A 19,975-nucleotide genomic window follows, 5' to 3' on the forward strand; every position below is an offset into this window, starting at 1 on the left:
GGTAGTCATGAAAAGATTAATCTTAATTTTAAATCATGCAGATCTGTGTCAAGGTATATTGGTATTTGTTCTAATTTATGCCACATCTAGGCTAAAAAGTTAGGTTAACCCAGTTATGTCTCTCGGGGGTGTGAAAAATTCACATCCCTAAGTGATGTAGTTAAGCTGGCCTAACCACCCCACCCCACTCCACCCCTCGGTGTAGACAGCGCAAGGGGGAAGGAAGAATTCTTCTGTTGATTTATGTGCCACCTCTCAGGGAGATGGATTAACTACACTGATGGGAGAACCCTTCGTGTCGCTGTAATGAGTGTCTACACCGAAGTGCTACAGTGGCACTGCTGCAGCATTTCTAATGAAGACGTAGCCTTAGTAATAGTCATTTGGTACATTCATACTAAACTCTTTGTCCCAGACTCATTAATAATGTGTTCCAAAAGTTTATCTTTTGAAACTGAAGGTTTTCATGTATGGTAAACCCAGAATTAGTTGTTCTCAATGGTGTCTTTAGTTTTGGTTGTGTGTTTTTTTTTGTTTGTTTGTTTGTTTTAATTGATTAAATTATTTACTCTTGTGGATGAAGTAAGAATGTGTCTCTCTTCTGTCAAACTTTCATATGCGTTATTGTGCTCTAATGCACCGTTTTAAATTAAAACTTCAAACTTAACATATGCATAGTCCTTATTGAGGAATGTGTTCCATGACTCATCTGAAGAAATGTGGTTTTGAAAAACCCTAAAGGGGGCCTGCTCCTTTTCATTCATTTACTAACCCTATTCATTACCCTCTTGAAACCTTCCCCCATCCTGCCTTTTAATATATGACCTAAAATAACAGAGAGATGCAGAATATCCTATTTTTATTTCCAAACTCTCTCCTCCATCTACCATTGCACTATGTTTTTAAATGCCAAGGATGCTATTTGACACTACTGTAAGTGATAAGGATCCTGAATAATAACCCAAGCACCCTGATAATGTAGAAATTCTAAATCTATACAATGTCCTGTTTGAAAACCTCCAGGCTCTGTGTTTGTCCTGTATTTCACAATAGGCTCAAATGAAGTTGAAACATGCTCAACAAGAATTAAAGACAAAACAAGCGGAAGTAAAAAAGATGGATGGTGGCTACAAGAAAGATCAAGAAGCATTTGAAGCTGTCAAAAAGCTGAAAGAAAAACTAGAAAATGAAATGAAAAAGCTAAACTATGAAGGTTTGTTGTACTGACTTACTGGTAGAATAGCAATTTTGGGATTGGTGGGTGGGAAGTATAGGACGATCTAGAAGAACCTGGTGTGAAGAAAGAGCCTGGAAATATAGGAAGAGAACTCTGAAGAAATTAATATTTCTGCCATTTTAATGAATGGTTACTAGTATAGTGGAGGTAGCACAATAGAATTAGATGGGAAAATATGCAGTTTTCTTACTTGCAGCAGGTAAGAGTTCATAGATCCCAGAGCTGCAGGTTGGGGCTGTAGGATTGCCTGTTGAAGGTAAAAGGATACTAGTTTAAATTTATAGGCCAAGATTTACAAACTCTGGGTATTTAAATTGAGACACCAGATTAAAAGTTTTCCCCAGCCTTTTCCCAGTAAAGGGCAATGACTTTCATTCTCATTAAGGCACCTTCACACCACTCTGTCGACATAAGTGTAACTCACATCCAATTTGAGGCCCCTTTACAGTGCAAATGCAGAGCCAGAGTGTAAAGAGGCTCTAGCGTAAATGAAAATCCAGCCCAAAGTCAATAGCAAATGCCAGTGTTCGCCATTTCTGAGAATCTAACCAGTTTAAGTGCCTTACTTTAGGCACCTAAGTTGGAAAATGTTGTCTTAAACAAGGTAAAGTGTCTTGGAATTTTTTGTGTGTCCCCTCACTGCAAAAAGGGCATTTATCTAGCTAAAACTACCAATTGTTGTTTTTCTATAAATCTCACTGAAGCTTGCAAGATTCCAAGTTTCTGATTTATGTCGGTTTGGAATATTTGGGTGCCAATATTTTGCTTAAATTATAGCTGTAAGAATCTTGGAAGAAGGAAGGACTTCTCATTATGGCTTGGGCTACATGTTGTGTACCTGCTTCTAAACTGCTTCATATCTAAATCTGCAAAGATTGTGACTAAAAAGTTCAGTGATATGTTTGTTTGGCTCTTTTAGACAAAAAAGAAGAAACTCTTTTAGCAAAACGGAGAGAGCTGTCTCGTGATGTCAATCAGTTGAGAGAGTCCTATGAAGCCTTAATGGCCAAGTTTCCCAGTCTACGGTTTGAATATAAGTAAGGCCTTAGAATTGTACTCTAATGTTCACTAAACATCCATTTTAAAAAAATGTCCTCTAGAAACTTTTATAAGATTGTGTGAACTCGGGAGGACGACAATTCAGGAAGTCATTATTTTGCTATTGGTATATCAATAGTTTGCTTCCCTTTCCATTACTGACTTTCTGTTACGGCATGATTAATCTGCCTGGGTATTTAGGACAATAATATATTACCTGGCACTCACACAGCTCTTTTTACCCACGGATGTCCAAGCACTTTACAAAGGCGGTAAATATCATCATCTCCTTTTTACGGATGGGGAAATTGGGGTATGAAGAAGTAACATGACTTGCCCAAGGTCCATCCTGCCAGTGGCAGGGCTAGGTCTCCTGAGCCACAGTCCGGTGCACTATCCACTGGGACAAGGAAAAGTGAAAACAGCAGATGCATTTATTATATGCTTGCAAATGTTAGCCGCTAATTTCTGATGATATAGCATCAAAACTATGTTATCCTTTTCCCATAGAAATATTATGGCAGCTAATTACTGATCAGTTTTATACTGTCACTACTGAGAAATGCAGTTTTCGTTAAATGTCCATAGGCATTAGTATTTTCAGTTGGAGAAACATGCTATATCTTTTTGTCTAAAGTTTGCTATGATCCATTGTTATATTGTTAAATTTTGTATGTGTGCCTCTTTAAATAGTGCCTTTGACAAGTTCATTCAAATCTAAAAGGCTAGTGATAACATGTAAATGATAAGTATCAGGGGGTAGCTGTGTTAGTCTGTATCTACAAAAACAACAAGGAGTCTGGTGGCACCTTAAAGACTAACAGATTTATTTGGGCATGCATCCGAAGAAGTGAGGTTTTTACTCACGAAAGCTTATGCCCAAATAAATCTGTTAGTCTTTAAGGTGCCACCAGACTCCTTGTTGTTTATGTAAATGATAAAAAATCAATAACTTCTTACATTCAAGAAAAATTTCATGAACGTCTTCATAATCTCCCCAAACCTCCTTCATGTAACTATGTAAAAAAACTACTTTAATGAAAGATTTATACCTCGTACCTAATGAATAGGCTTGCTTCATGTAACTTTAATTTAACACCAAAATATGTCTGTTTATATGTCAATTAGAAATATTAGCAATGCTCCCAAATTTTGTTAGCTTATTAATAAAGTCAGTTCTGCATAACTATTTGTAGTGCCAAGTTTTATGAACAACTTGAGGCAATGTTGAAGGCAGGCTTGTTCTATTTATTCCACAGCTGACAGTTTACTTGGAAAACCTTATTTGTTTGTTATGAAGTTTTAAAATAATTTATCTGTCCGTGGCTTCAGAATATTATAGCTCTGCATATTATGGAATTTTTATATTAATATATGTGGGTTTAGAGTTTGTCATAAGCTGTTTTCATCCTAAAGAAACATAATTTGTATGCTATCATATCGTTTTAATTTATTTTAAGGGATCCAGAAAAAAATTGGAACCCAAACCATATAAAAGGGCTTGTTGCCTCTCTAATCACCGTGAAAGAGATCTCCACAGCAACAGCTCTAGAAGTGGTAGCTGGGGGAAAACTCTATAACATTGTGGTTGACACAGAGGTATGTTTCTTAACATATAACTTTTGAGTACATCCCTTTGGCTGTATTCAACCCTGTGATTTAGTCATGCAACTTCTGTGGACACTCCTGGGAGACATGTAGTTAAAACTTTGTGCATTAAGGCCAAGATTTTCAAAAGCGATTAGTGACTTGGGGCCTCAACTTCAGACACTTTAAAAGAATGCAGGTTTTCAGGAAGTGCTGAGCACCTGCATTCTGAAAATCAGGCCCCTTTAAGGTATATCCAGTTGGTCCCCACTCCCAAATTTGAGGCCCCCTCAAATCCCTAGTCACCGCTAAAAATCTTGGTGCATACCAATAGGGTATCCTTAAGCGGATACCTTAGCAAGTAGTGAATTTACTTTTAGTGGGTATGAATTAATATAGGTCAATGGAGTCATGCCTCCTTAGGCCAAATGTTAAACTTTCCAGTATGTGTATCATTCCTGTAAGAAGTTTTTTTCAGTTGTCTTAGTTTTCACAATTTGACATGTGTTTTGATACCCTTATGTACATTTTTTCCCCCTAAATTTCAGGTTATTGGTAAAAAACTGCTAGAAAAAGGTGAACTGAAGCGTCGATACACCATAATTCCACTAAATAAAATTTCAGCACAGTGTATTAGGCAAGAAACTGTGATGGCGGCAAAACGCTTGGTATGTCTTTAGATGTATTCTTTTGCTGTGTATTTTTTTCTTTATTTTATTTTGTTTTGTTACTTAAAATTGAAATGCTTTGTTAGCCGCTACCATTCTGTAAAAGCACAATAGACAATACATGGGCTGAGTGGGAGTGGGGCAAAGAACTGAACTCACTCTTAGATAGAGGAAGGAGGAGCTGAGCACAACAATAAAGTTTTGTGTTGCCAGTCACAAAGAAGGGAGTGAGCCAAATAATGTCTGGGGGAGATGCATTGCTGAACTTATTTGATTGTGGTGCCTATTAGTACTCTGACTGGAGAAGGGGAGAGTTTTTTACCTATAGTCAAATAGTTCAAAGGCACTTGCTGCTGATGTATTAGGACATGGTATTGAGGAATTCTAATATGTTACAAAACCTTATAAGGGGAGCAAGAAACTGGATTTAAAAACTCTTTATCTAATTCTTGTGGAACACTAATACTATTTTCTTTCTAATATGTTACAGGAATTCTAATATGTTACAGGAATTCTAATATGTTACAGGAATTCTAATATGTTACAAAACCTTATAAGGGGAGCAAGAAACTGGATTTAAAAACTCTTTATCTAATTCTTGTGGAACACTAATACTATTTTCTTTTACTGTTAGGTTGGTGCTGATAATGTGCATTTGGCCCTCTCTCTGGTTGGGTATGAATCTGAACTGCAGAAGGCAATGGAATATGTCTTTGGGACATCACTGGTTTGTGATAACATGAATAATGCCAAGAAAGTGACTTTTGACAAAAACATAATGAAAAGAACTGTCACTCTTGGAGGAGATACCTTTGATCCTCAGGGTACTCTGAGTGGAGGTAATCATTATTTTGGTTTCCTACCATATCATCTCTGCTGACTAGTGTACTGCTTTAAATGTTTTAACAAATGCCAACAGTAAAATTGTATTTAGAACCTTACACTGGATAACTTTGAAATCTATTTGACTGAAGATGTACTCTACTTAAAGTCAAATCCCAGTTAGTCCCTTGATTTAAGAAGAATGGCCATTCAAAGAATTCTGCAAGACATAAATGAAAATACTGGAACAAAAATATTTGCCTTATTTAAATTGTTTTAATTAAAAGTTATGACTGTATAGTGTTCCCTGTGCACGTGAAATGTATTGGATAATCCATTTACAAATGTAATAGACAAATATCTCCAATCCAGGAAAAATAAACCAGCTTTTGTTTGGTACCAAATAACATATGTCATAAGCTTTAACCAGGACGAGGAGCCCATCTAACAGGGAAAAAATCTTCAATTAAGTATTTCAGTTAAACCCAAAAACGTATTTATTACATAATTAAATAATCCAGTAAGACAGGTACAGTAACTCCTCACTTAATGTCATCCCGGTTAACACTGTTTCGTTGTTACGTCGCTGATCAATTAGAGAACATGCTCATTTAAAGTTGTGCAATGCTCCCTTACAACGTTGTTTGGCACCCGGCTGCTTTGTCCACTGCTTGCAGGAAGAGCAGCCCATTGTAGCCCCATTGGGGGCTTGGAACCAGGGTGGGCCAGCAGCCCCCCTAAGTTCCCTGTGCAACAGCCGCTCAGCAGGCTATCAATTGCTGGGCAGTTCAGGTGTCCCTCCTCCCAGTGCCATGTGCTGCTCCTGCCCTCTGCCTTGGAGCTGCTCCCGGGAGCCTCCTGCTTCCTGTGCAGAGGGGGGGAAGAGGAGTGCTGATGTCAGGGTGTCCCCCTCCCCCTGCTCCTGTACCCCATCTCCAGAGAGCAGAAAGGTAGACGTCAGGGCTCAGGACCGAGGGAACTTGCCAGCAGCAGCTGCTATCTCAACTTGTCGATCTACTTAAAAAGGCAGTGTACTTAGAGTGGGGTCAGCGTACTTAAAGGGGCAATGCGTCTCTCTCTCTGTCACACACACACACTTTTCCCTCCCCCTCCTTTCCCCCAGCACTTTGGAAAGTGGAGGGAGTGGTGTGCTCCAGTGGGATAGCGTGGGTTCAGTTTCCGCAGGGAATGTTTGCAGCCACTGCCATGTGTCTATTGTGTCTCCTTCCTCCATTAGTGCTGCCTTGTAGAGTGTGAGGCTACATTTACAACAATGTGTTAACCCTTGAGGGCTCAGCCGATTGCTAGTTCATCATTTAGCAGCAAGGCATTCCCTGGGAAATATCCCACCCTCTGACTCCACTACCTCAACAAAGCTTCACAATCATCATTGCTGTGAACAGTATTAAATTGTTAGACCATGAGTGTGTGTAGTTTTATATATAGTAGCATTTTTCAGGAACATAACTACAATGTTAAGTGAAGAGTTACTGGGCTTCAAAACCCTGCAAGTTCAGCCAAACGTACCCTACTTTGCCCAACTCGTTAAGCAATAGCATAAAAACTTGGATTGAGCTCCATTGAGAGCTTCCAGTCCAGTAATACTAGATTCTAGTAATACTTCTATTCCAGAAAATCTAGGAAAAATAGTTGTAGATAAACATGCCTTAATTCCAGAGTGAGAAAATAGTCTCTGACTGTATTTGAGAACTATTATATGTTCAATCTTTGCTTTATAAGCGACTCTAGTTTTGTTCTCTCACACCGTGTGAGTAGCCCAATTTTTAAACACATCCTTTAGTTTAAGTAAGTAATGGTAGGCAATCAATCATCTCAGCTTTCTGTTTTTTCACTAATCAGGCGCACGCTCACAGTCTACACCTGTTTTGTCCAAGCTTCTGGAAATGAAAGATATTCAAGAAAAATTAAAAACAAAGGAGTCTGAGCTAGACACAGTAGAAAAGGAGCTGGCAAGCTTAAAGAACACTGCTGAAAAGTAAGGGTTAAAATATACAAGCTTCTATAAATTCTTTTTCTCTTTTATTTATATTTATATAATACTGTAGGAGCACAGAGGGTCAGATCAGGTTTTGTATGAAAGCCAGAATAGTGTGACCACTTCACTACACAATTTCATGGGGAGGCAAGGAGATTTCTGGACAACATCTGCAGGAAAATAGTAGCAAGAAAAGATTATATTGTTGCTATGCTTGGGGAAAATAGCATTTTAGTACACACTGGTGCTTTCCTGAAAACTGTATTCAGTTTTCTGCTTTTCCTATTCACTGAAGTGTCAAATGATTTTCCTTGGGTCCTATTCTGTAACTCCTATCCAGAATTTCAGCTTCTAGAGAATAAAATCAGAGTAGGTGAGAGTTATAAAACACTGAAATTGCAACAGTATCCCCCAAAATATTTGCTATTTGGGAATTTAAATTCGATCTTCTTACTTAGAAAATATTTCTGTGTGAATTTCAATTAAAAATAATTGTGGAATCTTCCTTTTTATTTAAAGGTCTTCTATGAAATATACTTAAGCAAATAAGAGTCCTTAAAAATAAAGTACACTATGTACATGTGGTACTTATTTTTCAAACCCTGTTTCAACCATTTTAATGATTTTTCCAAAAACATAAATAAACGGAGCAAACCAGATTCAAACTTAGTTTTTAACATTTCTATGTCACTTTCATCTAGAATCTGATATTGTACAGTTAAAAAGATTTAGTTGTGAGTTAGACATCTTCATTTATTTGCTTTTTGATAAATAGTGCAGTTGCTGCACGTCCACTAAGAGGAGTCAGTTTAATTAAGCCACTGATGATCAGCCCTAGTAAGGTTTATGTACTTATTAAATTGTTTGAACAGACATTTTCCATGTATCTGAAAATCCTAGTTATCCACAGCCATAGTGTGTCCCCAATGTAGCTTTTGGATAATCAGACATTCATATAAATGAACATGCAATTTTAAGGTGCAATTTCAGTTTCATGCCAGTCCCCAAAGCTAGAGGAGAGAAAAGAAGGAGCGGGGAAGTTGCTGCAGAAGACAGGAGCCTTCTGGGAAGTGCTCAAGCAGCACCAGGCACTCTCAGCCCCCAGCTCTGAAACCACCAGTACAAATAGCAAAGGGCTAAGACTGGCTCCCTCCACTCGGGCTCTCAGTGCCAGGAAGCACTCAGCAGCACCAAGGAGACTCCTGTCCTCTGCAGCTACTCCTTTCCTTCACCGTTTCCTCCATCCTCAGGAACTGGCATCACTGCAGTATGAAAATATGAAACTCCAGTTTAAAATAGCACTTGCATTTATCCAAGTGTCCAGGTATCCAAATGTTTTGGATGTCCCAGGCCATTCAGATAAATGGAATTCTACTGTAAACTTCATTATTGATGAGACTATACAGGATTTATCATTGCAGATGTGTAAATGTTTGTCATATTATCCTAAAGGATATGGCATGAGGTTTGAAGGCAGGAACTCCCAATTCACGGCTGATAGCCTCAATTTTCTTCATTGTAAAATGGAAATATAAATACTTGTCTATTTATCTCATGTATAGCTTGAAAATTTAAAGCTCTGTGTACCCTACATAAGTGATATGCCTGTAATTTATCATGCGTATACATCTGATTATGTCTCCTATCATCTGCTAAGATATCGCCAACTGAAGCAGCAGTGGGAGATGAAATCAGAAGAAGCAGAGCTGTTGCAAACCAAACTTCAGCAAAGTGCCTATCACAAACAACAAGAGGAGCTGGATACCCTTAAGAAAACCATTGGTGAGATAGCAAGTTGCTGAAAATGTGAAGGACGTTATTTGGCTATTCAGAGTGGAATCCTGTTGTTTGCTTTTGAGATTTGTATAAAGCTAATAGCTTTTAGATTCCATTAAAAACCTGAAACTTGTTTTGTAGGGATTTTTGTTTAACAAATACAAAAGATGTTACAAATTAAAATAACAATAGAGCGACTAAAATGAGGATACAGTTAAGGTTGCTGATTTTCTTGTATTTAGGATTTGCACTATGCATACTTTGAATCCTGAGAAATTATTTGAAAAATATTAGTTTTCACACAGATAAAGGAGATCTGGAAAGAAGGAATAGCAAAAGCATACAGGTTCAAGAGGAAGAAATAGGCAGATGTGTAGTGGGAGTGTCTCAAACAGTGTCATGAGTGAAGGAACTGATAGGATACCAGAGATTGGTAGACTACCATTCAGTGAATTAATTTGTTCATCCTGTGGTATGTAAAGTGTATATTTATCTGGCATATAAAGGGAGAGCTTATTTATTTAACTTAATGAACAAATTTCAATCTCGCTGTACCCTCCCATATATTTTATTTGTGATGTTAGTATTTGGGCAGCATTTATACTGACCCATGGACAAGGGAACACTGAAATTGCTGATCTCATAAGTTAGTAAAAATTCTTGTTACCCTTTTTTTTGTACTAAGCCTTTGTTAAAATTGATTTGACATCTGAGTTATAAGTATATGTGTAGAAGTTTAGTCAGGGGCTGGAAGAACTCCCAGGATCAATACTGTATTTTTGGATTCAGAGGAAAGTGAAGAGACACTAAAGAAAACCAAGGAAATCCAAAAAAAGGCAGAAGAAAAATATAAAGTGCTGGAGAACAAAATGAAAAATGCCGAAGTGGAGCGTGAGAGAGAATTGAAAGATGCCCAGCAGAAGCTAGATGGTGCCAAAAAAAAGGCAGATGCTTCCAGCAAAAAAATGAAAGAAAAGCAGCAGGTAAATCTTTCACTGTTGGTAGCAAGTTTAACAATCCTGAAAAATGGCCACAATGGAGCAGAAGTGTCTGCAGAGATTTATGATTCTCTTAAACCTTATCAGTTTCAGTGCATGGATATTATTTTGTAGTCATTGACATACATAGAAATTGGTGATGCATGATTTGTTCTAGAATCGTAAATATGCTCCATTCTCCCTTTGTGAGGCTGTCTGATTATAATGATATTATAGTGGTGGTTGTGGAGCCATTGACTTTCGACCTTTCTTCTGCAGTCTTTACTCAGAAGCAAGCTGAATATTAAATCTTTCTATTCAAGTATAGTCCTTAATACATGTTCAACATGTCATCTGTTTAGGAAGTTGAAGCATTAGTTCTGGAATTAGAAGAGCTAAAGCGCGAACAGGCCTCCTATAAACAACAGATTGAGGCTGTGAATGAAGCTATCAAATCCTACCAGGATCAGATTGATGCTATGGCATCTGAGGTGTCCAAGACAAAGGTAGGTCTGGCAAAACTGGAGGTACTTTCAATACCAAAGACAACTTTGTTCTGATATTATTCCATCTGTGTGTAGCTGTGAATGGAAACTATTAAACCTTATACTATAGATTATTTATTCAATTTGATATGGATTTTTCTCCCACCACACAGGAGGTACATAGCCTACAGGACCTTTCTGCAGACTTTTTATCCTTTGACTGAATTTCACCCTCAAAGAATTTCTATATTTTCCCCTTTTTTCCTGCTAGTCATTTTCCTTTATTCGTAATAAGGGTATAATATAAATTGGTTAAAAAAGAGAAATGATTGTCTCCGTTGTTTTTCAGGCATCAGTAAAGAAAGCTCAGGAGGAGCTGGCTACGCAAAAGGAAATAATCACGGCCCAGGATAAAGAAATTAAAGCCAAATCTGCAGAGGCTGTAAAATATAGAGAACAAAATAATGAATCACAGCTTAAGGTTAAAGAGCTAGAACATAACATCAACAAACACAAGCGAGAAACTACTGATGCTGCTGCCAAGGTATCCCAGAACTCTACCCTTCTTTGCCTCCGTAACCAGAGGTGGTTATTTCAGTCACCATGGGCAATGGAAATATTCTCCTTTATCTAATAAGCATTGGTATAATGGTACATCCTGAACTCTGAGAAACATCTCAGAAAAATCCCAAGTGTTTATCCATACATTGTCCCATAGGCAAACAGAGCATGTCAGTATGGGAGACAACCAATGAAGCAGATGCAGTCATATCTATTGGACAACCCATTAAAGAAGGTTGACTTGGAGACACAGTGGCAGAGCATTGTGTTGCCATTTGGGAAATCTAAGTTCAAGTCACAAGGTCAAACTCATTCAAAAACTTTCCCCATGTTTTGACCTTCCTGACTTTTCTTCAGTACTTGATATAAGGCAGTGTTCTTTTGATGCTCAGCAAAGCTGCATTTTGTATACTGAGATTTAATGTTGTATAGCAACTTAGGGTGCTGATATTTTTCATGTAAATGCTCTCAACATATGTGCTTTTGTGCATGTTTCCAGGTGGCTAAACTGCTGAAAGACTATGAGTGGATAGCTTCAGAGAAACAACTTTTTGGCCAGCCTAACACAGCGTATGATTTTAAAACTAACAATCCTAAAGAAGCAGGTCAGAGGCTGCAGAAACTACAGGAAAAAAAAGAGAAGTTGGGAAGGAATGTCAATATGAGAGCTATGAACATGCTTTCAGAGGCAGAAGAAAGGGTAAAAATTTCTTGCTTTAACCTCAAGAGTCTGGACAATTTGTGGCATATCTCTTTGTTTAGGGGCAGTGTAATTTCTATCCCCTGCACAGTACTACTCAGTGTCCCAAAGAAATAAAGTGATCTGCTTAAGCTTTACACATTGTCTAATTCAGAAGTCAATAGCATGACCCATTTTATTTATTTTTGGATGCTAATACATTTTTAACCGACTGGGCATCAGCAATTGATATTGGGGAAAATCCTGACTTCCCGTGACAAAAGATTAGTTTCCTTCTAAAAAGTTCCATTCTGAGTATATTAGTCCAGCATTACTATGTCTACTGCAATGCTTGATTGAGTATTAAATCAAAATGAAAACCTCGCCAAAAATGTGGGTTGTAGCCCATGGTGTTTCAGGACGAATTGGCCAATTGACATTTTAGTATCACTGTAGTTGGCTAGGATTGGTGCATTTTTCGCGGTTAGGAAAAATTATCCTTTTGTACCAATTAATAGGTAAAAATTACAATGAACCACTATTAACATGAGGGAGAGAAGTGTCCCTCAGGATTTAGTTTTACCCTTTGTTAATTGTTGTAGCAAATTTCTAGAATATATTTTAGAATAAAGTACTGAAAGCCTTGATTCTGCAAGCAGTTATACACACATTCTTAAGTTTACTCTTGTAAGTAGGCCTATTCACATGCTTAAAGTTAAGCATCTGAGTATTTACAGGATTAGAGCCAAACATGTCAAGTACAAAGTTAATTGAGACCAATTTTCTCTTCTAATTGAACCAGTATAATGACTTAATGAAGAGAAAAAGAATTGTAGAGAATGACAAGTCTAAAATACTTGCAACTATCGAAGAGCTTGACCAAAAGAAAAATGAAGCTTTGAACATTGCCTGGCAAAAGGTATGTTATTTCAGATTTAGCTTTCACATTTTAGAGTGTTTTTTTCTAAACATGGAGGATCAACTTTATTCCTTTTTTTTTTTTTTTAAGGACCGTCAAGCGATTAAAAAAATTAATTGTGATTAATCGCACTGTTAAACAATAATAATAATACCATTTATTTAAATATTTTTGGATGTTCTCTACATTTTCAAATATATTGATTTCAGTTACAACACAGAATACAAAGTGTACAGTGCTCACTTTATATTTATTTTTGAATGCAAGTATTTGCACTGTAAAAAACAAAAGAAATAGTATTTTTCAATTCACCTAATACAAGTATCAGGGGGTAGCCATGTTCGTCTGTATCCACAAAAACAACGAGGAGTCCGCTGGCACCTTAAAGACTAACAGATTTATTTGGGCATAAGCTTTTGTGGGTAAAAAAGAAATTTTATGATACTTGTTAAATAACTTCTTGGGTTTTGACGTGTCTAATTTTATGATTGGATGTACTTAAGAGTATCTAAAATATATCTAAATTTCAGACACTAATTTACAAATGTAAACTATTGCTGCATATATTTAAGGTATCACCAACAAAAGACAAAACAGTGGTACTTCTTGACATCTATTAGAAATTACGTAATTATTTTTTTTTAATATAGTGCCATAGGTGTGCAGAAGTACACAGTAACTTTGCTTGGGAAATAAAGGCACAGTCCCAATCCTGAGCATTTCAATATAGGCTATGATTTTGAAGACTACGTCAAATATTTTCCCATTACTGTTTAACAAAGGGAGTTAAGTAGGGGGGCTGCATATGTGTGTGTCCAAAGAGGAGTTTGCTATTTTTAATAGCACCTTTCATCCAGATGAAATCCCAAAGCATCTTATCACCTGACATACGAACTACTGAAATGCAACCAAATGTGTTTAACTTCCTCATTGGAATCATTAAAGAAAACGGTACCCAAACTTTTCAGGGTTACGTCCCCCTTACTCCTATCTGCCTTTCCCTCAATTCTCGCCCCCTCCCACCCCCCGGGCCGGGAGCGGGACCATGGCTTCAGGGGGACTGGACGCAGACAGGAGTAAGGGGGCTGAGGCTGGGCTCAGCTGGGGGCAGGAGCCGAAGTTGGGCCAGGTCAGGAACAGAGCTGGGTGGCGCTCCCTCCATGCCCCACCGTGGGGGCTGGCCCGGGTCCCAGCTGCAACCCCCCAAAACAGTGCTTTGCGCCCCCTGGGGTGTGCCCCACAGTTTGGGGACCTCTGATCTAGACCATGTTTTTGTCTTGAATTATGGAACAAAGAAAGGATTCTGTACAGTCTGTCTTCTCACCATCTAGCACATGCTAATCTTCCGCTGGACATCCAATTCCATCGGGTTAAAAGAAACTGACTCCAGGAGGCAGAAATGAAGTGTTTGTTAATAATGCTATTTGTTAGTTTAAGTATACAGCAATTGTTCATGATTCAAAGGCCTTTAGAAAATATTTGTGGTGGTCTGATTTGTAGGTGAACAAAGACTTCGGTTCAATTTTCTCTACTCTTCTACCTGGGGCCAATGCTATGCTGGCAGCCCCTGAGGGGCAAACTGCCTTAGATGGTTTGGAATTCAAGGTTGCCTTAGGAAATACCTGGAAGGAAAATTTAACAGAACTTAGTGGAGGTCAAAGGTTGGTGTGATGCTTTTGTTTTCCTTTTCCTTTGTTGTCCTCTTTTTCCCCCAGAGGTAGATTGTTTTGCTTTCCTTAAATAAAATACACATGTATTTACCAATTCACATTTTAACATCCAGAGCATAGAACATAAAGTACTGAGCTAACTTTTATGTATCTACATAATGGAAACATTCAAGAATAAAGAGAAATTTAAATCATAGATGAGTACACTGCTTTTCACAGCTATTAAGATAAACTGTGCTTCTGTAGAGAAGTGGCATAAGTGAAATTACAGGAGAGTTGCAATAACTAAAAATAATGGATCGTATTGAGGAATGTGTCGTACTATTCCCATGTTTAATTTGTAGTCTCTGGCTCCTAGATACAACGTGTTCCTCCTCTGGTTCAAAAGAAGTGCCACCATGGCACTGAAAGCTCTCTACCCTTCTAGCATATTAAAGAGGGGGAGTAAGTTACTGTGAAGAGAATACCATTCTCTCTGCCAGAAGCTATGCAGTGTCTTTTAAAGGTGGCTCTGGAAAGTGGAGACCTAGAAGACAGTTGTTGGGAGCGTGGTGAAGGAAGCAGACGACTCTCTTGAGGGGAAGGGAGAGAATCATCCAGAATAGCTACCGGCTAACATAGCAACAATGTAGACCAATGAGAATGTAGCAAAACTCACAATTGGAAATGAGTAAAACAGCAGCATGAACTTCAAAGTAACAATCCAACCAGTCAGACTTTGAAAGGTTATTTTATATCTTTCATTAAGATTTGGGCAGAAATCTGAGTTTCAGTTAAATACCAAACCATGGTATTAGCTATCTGTCCTACTGCTCCAGAGCTTCTAGTGTCTGTCTACACTCACAGAATGTCCTTGCTGCAGCACAACTGTGCTTTGGTGGAGCAGCCAAAGGGGGGAGAGAATATTTTTTTCCCCTGTAGCTTATAAAGAATTAACTGTCTTTGGTCTGTTTTAGATCTTTGGTGGCTTTGTCCCTGATCTTAGCCATGCTTCTCTTCAAACCTGCTCCAATTTACATCTTAGATGAAGTGGATGCAGCCCTTGATCTTTCTCACACGCAGAACATTGGACAGATGCTTCGCACTCACTTCAGACATTCCCAGGTATGATCTTGCAAATATCTATATGTGGTGGTCTGTTTGTGTAGTTCATTACTCTCCAAGAGTGTGAGCATATACAACTGGGGAAGCGTGAGTGCTTAGAAATTCTGTATTCATGAGGCCTAAAACACGGAGGTCGCAGTGATTATTCTGCAAACTGTGAAACATTTTTATGGAGTCCTGTTCTAGTCGTCCTCTCACCTTCTAGTGTAAAACTCATTACTTTCCTCATGTTGTTTTTCTTGGTAACCAACTGCTGTAACCAACAGAACTGGTACATAGTAGCAAATGGGAAGGGCTCTGTCCGTGAATTAATCAATCTATTAAGATAAGGGCCACACTTTTTTTTAAGAGGTTTGAGGACTCCTGCCTTAAAAGTATAACTTCTATTCTTCTATTTTGGGCCCTTATGAACATTCTCTCCACTGATTCCTGGCACACTTCATATCACTCCAACTTGGGCAGGAAAACGTATGGAGCTGGAGGAGTTTGTTCTTCAGGTGATCCTGTGTGTTCATGTGGTAGAACTGAAGGGTCTTTTATAGGCAAATCACACACCATCTGAAACAGAATCAGTATGGGTTTGACATACCTCACCCCAACTTCCCAGTCTGGTCTCTGTCTTCCTACTGTTATTGAGACTAGATTCTCACCTGCACAAATTTGAGAGCTCTGAACATGCTACGTGTACTATCTGTATCCGTGAAGTGTTCTTTGCCTAGGGCTAAGCAAAGTGCTTCTGTGAAACAAATGGACTAGACCCACCCATGCAAAGTGGGAAGGACTGAAGAAGAGAGAACTATCTTCTGGCTGTCACAAGGGAGAGTAAAGTGCCCTTCCCAACTATGAGGGAGGAGGCTCACCTCATATCTGTCAGTGACAGGTTGTTTGTTCATGGTTTGATCTGAAATGAAGGGGCCTTGTTCAGCATCAGGGACTTAATTTGGGACGGCCGAATACATGGGGCTTACCTTATTTTTTTTGCCCAACCAAAAGATCCCAACCCTAGAACTGGGCTTATATCTTGTCTCTGTGGTTTGGGCAGGGGAGGTTTCTATTTTGCTATGGTTTCAGGTGACCTATTCAGAACGTTCCTGGAGAACTAGTGCCCAGGACAATAGCCAATTAGGATAAATGGAGCAGTGTATCTAAACTGTTGCTTTTAGACTATTTCCATACCTATATGACTTTATGAAAGCTTTATCAATCTTAATTTTAAAATCTCTATTGTCCTTTTACGTTCAGATTATGGTTTTCATGCTGTGGAAACATTTTTCTTTCTTTAGTTCATTGTGGTATCCTTGAAGGATGGGATGTTCAACAATGCAAATGTCCTCTATAAGACCAAGTTTGTAGATGGTGTATCCACTGTGGCAAGATATACTCAGGCACAGAATGGAAGTAATGTATCTGCACAGCAAAAAGCTGACAAGGCAAAACAGAAGAATAGACCCAGACCCTATGTGGATGCTTGAAGAGCAAACTTCCACCTGCAGCACTTTCTGTTGGAATGTCCTGTGTTTCTTGTCTTTACGTTGAAGAGACTGGAAATGCCATTATAAAAACACATTACTAAATGGCCAACTTAAAAAAACAACAAAACCCTGAAGTGAGCATGAGGGAGTCAGTGAATACTCTGGCCAGTTTTATTCTATATATTCTCTAATTGTAATTCATGTTTAAAATTCTCATTATACTTGGTTTTCTAAAGAGAAATCTGGACTAAATAGCCACTCACTTTTGTCTTTCCATTTGTTCATTTCTAGACACGTCCTCTGTTTTATCCTACATACCTTCCTTTGTTTTCATACCTGAATTTCTAACTCTGTCCTCTCCACTCAGGCAAAGCACTGCCATTGTATTGGCTGAAGCCAGGCCAACCATGAACAATTGCTACTTCTATTATGTCCCACTCACAATTCAATGTTTTCCTCCATTTTTAAAATCTGCTTTTTTCTATCATGATTCCTTAAAAACGAGAAACGGGTTCTTGTATTCTGACATGTAAATGTGTGTGAAATTTCAGTAAGGTAGGGGAATAGGGACTACTTAATTGAGTTCTTAAATCTTGTATCAAAAGCAATTGAAAATACTTGTGAGAGAAGCTTGATTGCTAAAGAATACAACATAAAAATGAAATGCTCATGTTTATACTGCTGACTTTTTCAAAAAGCAAAACAGGAAAGGTAACGCCTTATCCTTCTAAACTATAACTTTGGTACAGTTGCTAAAATTGTCATGTTAATATTTTAATTTGCTTGTCTTGTCAATAAATGATTTTAGCTCAAACATGAAGCCTAACTTCACTTTTGGTTTCTTTTCTCACCTTGTAGGTAACCACTTAACAGAGTGGCATGTGACTATGCTTGGGCAAGTTTTAAATAAGCTTGAAGTACGTTACTCCGACTAGTCTTGGGGTTAGTTATGTAGTTCATAACGTCAGTGTTTAACTAGTTGAATTAAACAAGAACAAAGGGAAAGACACTCTGCAGGAATCGTTTGATTCTGGATCAAACATTTAAGGTATCTTGCTGGCTTTCCTCAGAATTCTTCAGATGGCAAACTACTGCTCAAAAGAGAGGTTCCCTCCGTCAAAACTTACCTGGAGCTTTGCCAGGGAGGCATAAGACCTACTGGTTTTCATTTAAGTCCCTTAAAGTTGTTTCTGGAGCTTTCAGCTGTGTGTGTAGATGCTAGATCTGGAAAGGAGAGCAGTAGATTTGTTCCCCTGCAGTGGACACATTCTCTTGTTATATCAAAAACAGAACAGCGAAAAACCAGATGCTCCATTGTATCAATCCCAGCGGTGATTCCTTTTAAGTGGATATGCTGTCAATATGCAGTGCATCTTCAGCAGGGCAGGACCAAGTTTTGAACTTTTTTTTTTTTTTTTTTTTTTTTTTTTTTTCATTTGCTCTTCCTGAAATCCCAGTCCACCTCTTGTTGGCCACTAATCTGGTTTTCCAATAGTTCCATTTTACTGATCACTGTTTTATTTAGTCAGTGGAGTTTTAGAAATGCATTGTTTTTCCCCACACGAGCTACAATCGAAGTCTGCCTATGAGTTGCTTCCTTGTCATAGCAGCTTTCTAGGCTCATAACAATGTGTCCTAGTTGACTGTCTGGAGCACCTGTGGCCAAAGGGTACTTCCAATGGTAATTTGGCTCTGCTTCTACCAAGTTACTGATGGAGCTTAGTCATCTGGTATTATGATCTGACCATGAGCTGCTCCTCAGAAATAAAATGAGTAGCTCCCAGTTACATGCATGTAGAAAAGGACCCTCACCTGCATCTACTAGACCTGTTTCTGGCCAGGGGGATGTGCACCAGCTCAGATCTACAGCAGGGGCTGCTTAATTTTTTTTTTTTTTTTTTTTTTTTTTTTTTTTGCATGGTACAAACCATTACTAGCCTCAGCTACCTCATCTCCCTTAAACTAATCTTTCATTTGCCACAATACAGATTTTCCCCCACTCGTTTTCAGTGTTCAGTGCAGTGTGGAGGGTAACACGTAAGGCATACAGAGTTCTCGCTGAAAGGAATAGGAAAGGAATTGTTTGTAATGCTTAAAAACCTAGAACTAGAAGTTGGTTGACATTGAACAAAGTCACTGTCTACTAGCATGGCAAAGGAAGCAGGAGACGTCTCATTGCTTGGATCATTGAAGACAAGAAGCAGCCCCTGGAGCGAGTAAGGAGTAATTCTGCACTAGCTGGCACAGTAAAAAGACCTGTCCTCTTGTTTCTTTGAAAGTTAGAAATCTGAGAACCAGCTACCAAGCAGCGATTTAGGTGCTGTGATACTTCACATTGCAACACCTAACGTTTTAGGTACCTAGGAAAACACAGGAACAACGCTGTGATCCACAAAGCTGAGTTAACGGACAAGGTTCCCTATCCAGTGAACTGGGACAGATAGGTGCCTTAGAATGCAATCCACAAAAGCCAGCAGACTAACGAGGGAGCTGCCAAAGCTAGCTCATGTGAGATGCTGATGACAGTGGTGTGTCCTAAATCCTGCCCTTAAATCAATCCAGCTTGTAGGAAGCTGTCTAGCTCTGTTGAGTGAGCCACAACTGGGAACCCACCACCTAAAAGCAGGTAGATGAGGTGAGGCTGCTGTTGGCACTTGCTGGAGATATGGGAGACCAGGGTTCAATTCCCCCTTCTCTGTCAGACGGGAAGAAAGTATTTGAAGAGGTGGCTCTCACCTTACAGCAGTGTGGGCCAACCACTGAGCTATGGGATGATCTGATGTAGGGCTCCCTCACCCTCTCCTGTGGAAGCAGTTTCATGCTGACTAACCCATTCTCGGTCCCTTTTTAAGACCGACTGAACTAAATACCACTTCAGTTTGCCGTGTTGGTTTCTCAAGCAGGATAGCTCTTTAGAACTTGTTATACACAAATTGTATCTTACAGTAATGAGTGATATAATTACTAAGGCTGTCAAGCAATTA

The 19,975-nt window shown here is 38.7% G+C and overlaps 1 protein-coding gene across 4 annotated transcripts in view; it reads left to right on the forward strand.

The window, feature by feature from the left end:
* SMC2 (structural maintenance of chromosomes 2) overlaps positions 1-17,805 on the forward strand; it is a 33,081-nt gene extending 15,276 nt beyond the window's left edge. For all 4 annotated transcript variants that reach the window (XM_005294785.5, XM_024105668.3, XM_042850382.2 and 1 more), the window contains exons 11-25: positions 1,054-1,213; positions 2,157-2,274; positions 3,736-3,874; positions 4,411-4,530; positions 5,165-5,369; positions 7,213-7,348; positions 9,006-9,130; positions 9,914-10,107; positions 10,464-10,607; positions 10,936-11,130; positions 11,647-11,847; positions 12,629-12,745; positions 14,246-14,406; positions 15,372-15,519; positions 16,803-17,805. In XM_005294785.5, the coding sequence (XP_005294842.1) occupies positions 1,054-1,213; positions 2,157-2,274; positions 3,736-3,874; positions 4,411-4,530; positions 5,165-5,369; positions 7,213-7,348; positions 9,006-9,130; positions 9,914-10,107; positions 10,464-10,607; positions 10,936-11,130; positions 11,647-11,847; positions 12,629-12,745; positions 14,246-14,406; positions 15,372-15,519; positions 16,803-16,991 (2,352 nt within the window). In that variant the 3' untranslated portion in view covers positions 16,992-17,805. The remainder of the gene's footprint in view (positions 1-1,053; positions 1,214-2,156; positions 2,275-3,735; positions 3,875-4,410; positions 4,531-5,164; positions 5,370-7,212; positions 7,349-9,005; positions 9,131-9,913; positions 10,108-10,463; positions 10,608-10,935; positions 11,131-11,646; positions 11,848-12,628; positions 12,746-14,245; positions 14,407-15,371; positions 15,520-16,802) is intronic.
* Positions 17,806-19,975: the final 2,170 nt, after the last annotated feature.

Source organism: Chrysemys picta, chromosome 6 (genome assembly GCF_011386835.1).
Source record: "Chrysemys picta bellii isolate R12L10 chromosome 6, ASM1138683v2, whole genome shotgun sequence".
Classification (NCBI taxonomy): Eukaryota; Metazoa; Chordata; order Testudines; family Emydidae; genus Chrysemys; species Chrysemys picta.